General features: G+C 36.9%; 1 protein-coding gene across 2 annotated transcripts; it reads left to right on the forward strand.

The window, feature by feature from the left end:
* Window positions 1–1747: 1747 nt before the first annotated feature.
* Window positions 1748–4611, forward strand: LOC113350527. Of its 2 annotated transcripts, none has more exons than XM_026594674.1 (2): window positions 1748–3037; window positions 3138–4611. In XM_026594674.1, exons 1-2 carry the CDS (start codon window positions 1947–1949, stop codon window positions 4405–4407), a joined length of 2361 nt encoding a protein of 786 aa, XP_026450459.1. In that variant the 5' UTR covers window positions 1748–1946; the 3' UTR covers window positions 4408–4611. The 2 variants fall into 2 exon arrangements, with proteins under 2 accessions (XP_026450459.1, XP_026450460.1); XM_026594675.1 differs by having other exon boundaries at window positions 3141–4611.
* Window positions 4612–7786: the final 3175 nt, after the last annotated feature.

The raw sequence follows: 7786 nt of genomic DNA on the forward strand, positions 1-7786 counted from the left end.
GTTATGCATAATAAGTTATGCAGTTCAGCATGTTTGCTTTTACTGCATAACCAGTTATGCATGATAAATTACGGAGTTCAGCATGTTTGCTTTTACTGCATAACAAGTTATGCATGATAAGTTACGCAGTTATGCATAGTTGTTTTTACTGCATAACCAGTTATGCATAATAAGCTACGCAGTTATGCATAGTTGATTTTACTGCATAACAAGTCATGCAGTCAAAGTTACGCAGTTATGTATAGTTGTTTTTACTGTATAAGCAGTTACGCATAATAAGTTATGCAGTTCTGCATAGTTGATTTTACTGCATAACCAGTTATGCATAATAAGCTACGCAGTTATGCATAGTTGATTTTACTGCATAAGCAGTTATGCAAATAAGTTATGCAGTTCAGCATGTTTGCTTTTACTGCATAACCAGTTATGCATGATAAGTTATGCAGTTCAGCATGTTTGCTTTTACTGCATAACCAGTTATGCATGATAAATTACGGAGTTCAGCATGTTTGCTTTTACTGCATAACAAGTTATGCATGATAAGTTACGCAGTTATGCATAGTTGTTTTTACTGCATAAGCAGTTATGCATAATAAGCTACGCAGTTATGCATAGTTGATTTTACTGCATAACAAGTTATGCATGATAAGTTACGCAGTTATGCATAGTTGTTTTTACTGCATAACAAGTTATGCATAGTAAGCTACACAGTTCAGCATGTTTGCTTTTATTGCATAACAAGTTATGCATGATAAGTTACGCAGTTATGCATAGTTGTTTTTACTGCATAAGCAGTTATGCATAATAAGTTATGCAGTTCTGCATAGTTGATTTTACTGCTTAACCAGTTATGCATAATAAGCTACGGAGTTATGCATAGTTGATTTTACTGCATAAGCAGTTATGCACACTATTTTTCCTGCGTAACATTTGTTATTTAAAAGTAAAACACATGACCTATTATGCATAACTTGTTATGCACATTTTGTTTGTGTTTCGTTCATTTTTTCGAAATGTTGTTTCTAGGATTTGTAAACTGTAAGTAGTTTCTAGGTTGGTTTTTTAGAGTGTGAAATTGATTTTCTAGGGTTTTTTAGACATTATGCATTATTTTGTTTTAGCTGCATAATGTCTTATGCATTATTGTTTTCACTTTTCTGGTTATGCATCATTTTTGTTTAGATGCATAAGACATTATGCATATTATTATTTCTGCATAACATGTTATAAACTAGTTTTTAACTGTATAACAAGTTATGCAACATATTATACTTATGTATAACTTGTTATGCAGTTAAAATTTAGCTGCATAACTTTTTTTCTGTTTCTTCTACTTGATTTTTTCTTCTTCGTTTGTTTCATCCATTTTTGTTGAAATGTATTCTAGGGTTTAGTCAAAAATGATTTACTTCTTTGAATCATCGATTTTAAATGATTTATTTCTTTAAAAGATGGAGAAAAAATCTTTGCAGATCCGTTACAGAGATTAATGGAGGAATAGGGAAAGAAACCGGCGGAGAAGAAAAAAAATTATGCCCAAAAACGATGAATGGTAATAGAGTCTTTCAATACGTTTTAAATATTTTTAAATAATTATGGGTGCGACTGTATCAGAAATTAATTGTGGGCCTGGCGGTAAAAAATAAAAAAATTCTGGGCCTGCGCCTAAGTTCCCCTTAAAAGTTAAAACAAAGGGTTTGATTTAAAATTAAGAAACGTGCTAACTTTGGCAATGCATTTTGTGTTCCTCCGCTTGATGAAGTTGTTGAAGAGGAAAAGTTGATATTCCTAGTTTGTATCGGCTTCTTTTTCCAAGACATGTTAAATTACAGTTTTACTCTTTCCTTAATCCTTGTTTAAGATGGATTAGGTAACTAATCTCCCCTATAAATGCTAAGTTAATGAATTAGGTTTTCACTTCAGTTTCACTTTGTCTGCAGCCTCCAATGGAGAAGGCAGAGTTAGCATCAACAGATCAAAGGAGTAATCGTAGATCTCTCCCATTACCAAAGGCAGCACCCTGGCTAGTTATCCCATATGGAAAAGGTGAGAAATTTCAAGCTTTTTATAATTTTTCTGAACCAAATAACACAAATTGTAGAAAATTCATACCAGAATTGAAAGGTAAATCTGCTTATCAGAAGAATTCTCATCAAGGGTGGTTAATTGTTCTTTGTGATGATGATGAATTTGATTACACACCATGGAATTATGGAGATTGTTTTCTATTGAATCCATTGACAATGGAGAGTATAGAGTTGCCTTCTTTTCTGTATTGGTATACATTAGATGGATATTGTTTAAGTGACTGTCTATTGACTTCACCACCTAAGAGTAGTAGTACTAGTGCTACATTAGAAGCTGGGAATGGAAATTCCATGGTTTTTATGCTTTTTAGAAGAGAAGGAAAAAAAGGGAAAGCAAGTCTTCTGTTTTGTCATCCTGGTGACGAAAAATGGAGAACATATATGATTGAGGACATATATGGCGTTGGCGAGCTTCGGTCGATGTGTTATTTTAAAGGAAAGTTATATATAATGTGCTTTGGTGATGAACATTTAGAGATAGAGATACAACATGAGCTTGAGCCTAAAATACCCTCTACAAGTAAAATTCAGGTAAGTAACGACGTCACATATGAGTCAATGGGGGGAGTCCTTGATTCTCAAATTTTAAGGTATTATGTGGAGACTTCTGATGAAATCTTTATGATTGATAAATGTTTCATTACTAGAGGTGTTTATCAATATTGTGTAACCATTATGATTATATTAAAGTTGGATTTCTCTACAATGTCATGGGTGGAGGTGACAAGCTTGGATGATCATGTCTTGTTTATAAGTCGAACTACTAGGCTATCTTGCTCAGCCAGGGGGTTAGGTTTTACACAGGGTTGTGTGTATTTTACACAACCTAATGAGATGTGCTTCTACAAGTATGCCCTGGAAGATAAATCCGTTATGCTTTCACTGCCATGTCCAGAACTACCAAAGCCATGGTTCCCTCCTAACTGGCTCATGATTCCCACAACACTCAGGTAAGCTTGAAAAACACTTGTAGTATACATGCGATTTCTAAAAGAAAACTCACCGCCTTCATGATTGATGATTTGTAATTTTTTGTTTGCCTTTATTTAGTAGGGATGACGATGATAGACGAAGAGCAACAGATTCTATGTCAGGTAATGGAAGTAACAATACTAAGGCAGTAGAAAAATCTAGCGTAGCAAAAAAGACAATCAGTAGAAGAACTATTATGAACAATGATGATGAGAAAGAGGATATCAAAGAAGTAAAGGGTTGGGATAGACTTGATGATGATATAGTGTGGTTCATATCAAGTTGTCTAAGTCTTTTGGATTATGTACATTTACGTGCTGTCTGTAGAAACTATCGATTGGTATTCCCTATAGTGAATTGGAGAAGTTGCTGTTCTACCAGGAGCTTACAAAGCACTGTTTCGTCTCCATGGCTGGTCTTCGCCAAGGATAATGAATCTGTCTACAGTTTTATAAACCCGATGCATAAAGATGAGAACTACCTCACGAGCATTCCTGAGATACTAGAAGGTTCAACAATTCGCTTCTCCAAAGGTGGTTGGTTACTCTTGTCAAAAGGTTACCTTAGTGTGTTCTTCTACAATCCATTCACGAAAGCAATCATCAAACTTCCAGACTTGCCAAGTAATTATCAATTCCGAGGTATCTCTTTCTCGTCCTTGCCAACTTCTTCAGATTGCGTTGTTTTTGCCATCAGTAATTTCGCTAATGATTCAGTATTTATCTCCTTCATTAAACGTGGGGATGAATTTTGGACGTATTCAAATCAGTATGATAATGTTTATTTACCACCCAATAGAACAAACATGGATTTCGAGCCGAGTCTTAACAGTCCAATTTTCTACAAAGGAGCTTTTTATTGCTTGGATGTGAACGGAACTTTAGGTGTATTTACATTAGAGAATGGTACTAGGTGGGAAGTTTTGTCCATGGTACCCCCACCTAATTGTGATTTCATCTATAAGAGTTACTTGGTAGAGCTTGAAGGAAAGCTGTTATCTGTACTGTTAGGCCACTATGGAAAATGGGTTCGGGTATTTAGATTGGATATGACGGAAATGGTTTGGGTTGAAGTTAAGCATTTAGGAAGGCTTGTGTTGTTTATCAGCAATACTTCTTGTATGGCAACAATTGCTCCGACTAGTCGAATGGAGAACAGAATCTACTTTCCAAGGTTGCAGAACGAAGGAATTCTATTTTATTCTCTTGATTCCGGTGAATATCATTCTCTTGAGAGTGAAAATTATGGCACAGATTATTGTAACTCGAAAGACAACTTAAGGTGCGGTTGGATAGAACCGACTTTGTCAGAGACCACACTCCCAAATTTTGACTGGTCTAGCATTTAGATCTACATGGATCCATTATTTACTTCTGAGTAACATTTCAGTTTCATCTTTTATCAAGTGTAACATTATTTATGTGTAATTGTGTATCTTTAACTCATGAGAGCCTCCAGGCAGTGTTGTATTTTAGATGATTGATTTCTACAACTTAACTCTTCCTTAAATCGGTTTGTTGCGGTTGCACTAAGATGGAGAGTTTCTGTTTTACTTTTTCTGTCTGAAACCTGAATAGGATGCTAATATTGTTGCCGTGAAGGCAATGTAATTGTTATGCAGAGTGTGTTATCTGACATAATGACCTGACACACCATGAGTGTTTTATACGCCTTGCATTTCTTTAGACTAGAGAACCAAACTCCAGAGATTATTGTTTGGGAAGTTCCCCCACCAAGATTGGTAATCAACTAATCATCCCTAAATGGAGGTGTCTTCCTGCAGCATAACTGCAAGTGCGCCTTAGTGATGCCCTCGTAGTAGAGCTTCGGGTGCACACTTGTCAGTTGTGTCTTGTGTTTAAGTGACCATGTATCGTCTTTAAGAGCGTCTTGGTCCGAAGTGCATTGACAGGATATCGAAGTAAAACTATCGGGGCCCTGACTGATCTGGCGGGCATCTCATTCTCAGCCATGAGAAAGACACTCAAAAGTCCCGGAGGTACATATATCCAGTTTATCCGGGCATTGTCTCCTTACCCGATCATCTATTCATCTCACACAAAAGGCACACAGTAAATTCGGCATTTTGCATGTCTAAGAGCAACTGCAGTGGACGACCAAACCTATAATTATGGTCCATGAACAAGACGCAACGGGACGGAGTAAAGATTAAAATCTGGACCAAAACCAAATTCAGGACCATATTTGGTCTGGGACCAAGACCAAAACTATATATAGTGGAGCGGATGTATAATCACCGTTTGTCATCGGGCGTGTATATAATCTACGTCTGTTGTGAAACGTAAGTAAAGTCACCGCCCCATAAAGAGGCGTGTATATAAGTTACGCCCAGTTCAGGCGTTGCTGAAATGTTCGCCCGTTGGGACGTTGCTAAAGTTTACGCCCCACGCCAGGCGTTCATAAAATTAACGCCCCATTCAGACGAAGATTATACAAACGCCCCAGCCCGGCGTTGATATTGTTAACGCCCCACGCCAGGCGTATATATAGTTAACGCCCCATCCCGGCGTTGATATTGTTAACGCCCCACTCCAGGCGTATATATAGTTAACGCCCCAGCCCGGCGTTGATATTGTTAACGCCCCACGCCAGGCGTATATATAGTTAACGCCCCATCCCGGCGTTGATATAGTTAACGCCCCACTCCAGGCGTATATATAGTTAATGCCCCAGCCCGGCGTTGATATTGTTAACGCCCCACGCCAGGCGTTTATATAGTTAACGCCTGTTGTTGAGCGGACTTAATAGCTCCGCTTGAGTTTAAAAAAAAAATTTAAATCGTTAGACAAAATTGATTTTGAAATTTTTTTATACCGTTGGTAATTCGAACGTTGAAGAAAATGGAACGTTGGATAATTTGGAACGTTGGAAAGTTTGGAAAACATTTTGGAACGTTGAAAATTTCGGAAGAAACACCTATATATACACATGAGATCCTGTGACATTTTCCTCCAACTAATACTTCAAACTATCTATGACACCAATAAGAAGAAATATTATTTCTGCTTTCAAATCATTTGGAAAATTTTCACGGATTCGCTTACAATGGCACCAAGAGTAGCACGAGGTCCAAATTTTACGACAATCGAAGATGTAACAATGTGTAAAATTCATTTATCTATATCTCAAGATTCTAGTGTTGGAGCTGATCAATCAGAGGCGACGTTGTGGACTCGTATCAAGGATGATATTGAACTTCATTTACCTAATAATACAGAGCGGTCTTGGAGTTCTTGGCAAAAACGATATCAGGGAATAAGTAAAGATGTGGCATTATTTTCGGCAAAAGAGACAGAAGTTGAAGGTGAATATCATACTGGATGGGGTCCTGAAAAGAAGGTAACATTCTTGATTTTTCGAACAATTGTTTTCTAATATTTAATAAGTGCCCATGTACTTAAGTGTTTTTAAAAACATTAACAGCTTGAAGAAGTTAACAAGAGGTTCAAGGAATGCAACGATGGGAAAAATTTAAGCACGAAGAGTGCTACCCAGTTGTGTTAGAAATATAAATATAATCGGCGATCGACTTTTGTATTCGATACGACGCATGATTTGGACACTTATGAGAATAACGAGGAAGATGATGAAGGACCGCAAACAACAACTCAAGGAGAACCGTACGACACAGATGGGGGAGACATAGAGAACACATATCTTCGTAAGATGGGGAAAAAAACAGCAAAAAGATTGAAGAAACATGGAGAGAGAAATCCAGTCACTAAGAGGAATTGATGGGAATAATTATTAAAGAACACAAAATTTCAATACTCATTACCACACAATCAAGATTCAAGATGGAACAAAGCAGCAGAGTTTGAAGCAAAACACTGAACATGCGCAAAAATAGCCAAGCAAGCTGAAGACGAAGAATTCGCATCATTATGATGGATCTTGAAAAATGGAACCTGTACAACAAGAGTACTTCCAACTTCGCAGGGCGGACATAGTTCGGATAAAAGAAACCAATCTTAACACAAAGGCGGAAGTTCAAACCTTAATTATTTCTCCTATTTATGAGAGTAGTATTATGTTTTAAATTTCTTATTATCTGAACAATTAGCATTATTATTATGGAATTTTTGGATTTTAAATTTACTTCCGTTGATTTGAATTAAATTTCTACTTTTTTGAAACATACGACCTTAATTAACTTGAGGATGTTTACATACCAAGAGATAATAGAACGTACAAAATCATTTGGGAAACTTGAGGATGATTACCAAATTTAACATAGAGAAGGAAATGACAACGACAATTTTTAATTCCCATATTCTGCCCATATATATTCGTCAAGTCATCCGCAAGCGATATGTGCATCTTTGTTACGCATTGCACGTCCGGTTGCGAGCTCTAATTTGGGAAAACTCGTCACGATTGCCTCAATATATTAACCGGTTGCTGCTATGCTCTTAATATATTAACGTGCTGCGTTAAGCACTTCTAAATATGTGGCCAGTCACCGGGTAGACGCTCATCCTCGACTATCATATTATGTAAGATAATACAAGTTTTCATGATATAGGCAAGCACATCTGGATTCCACATTCTTGCAGGTTGTTTGATGATTCCAAATTGTTGTTGAAGTACACCAAATCCCCGTTCAACATCTTTTCTTGCACCCTCTTGCATCGATGAAAATATTTCCTTTTTCCTACCAACCGGATGTTTAATGGCCATAATAATAGTAGGAATCTCTGGGTATA

The sequence above is a fragment of the Papaver somniferum genome, chromosome 2, assembly GCF_003573695.1.
Source record: "Papaver somniferum cultivar HN1 chromosome 2, ASM357369v1, whole genome shotgun sequence".
NCBI classification, from domain to species: domain Eukaryota; kingdom Viridiplantae; phylum Streptophyta; class Magnoliopsida; order Ranunculales; family Papaveraceae; genus Papaver; species Papaver somniferum.

Excerpts from the sequence above, each read along its gene's own strand:
- LOC113350527 (XM_026594674.1), top strand. The coding sequence starts at position 1,947 with ATGGAGAAGGCAGAGTTAGCATCAACAGATCAAAGGAGTAATCGTAGA. Across the intron at positions 3,038-3,137 it reads ATGATTCCCACAACACTCAG|TAGGGATGACGATGATAGAC; the intron begins GTAAGCTTGAAA and ends GCCTTTATTTAG.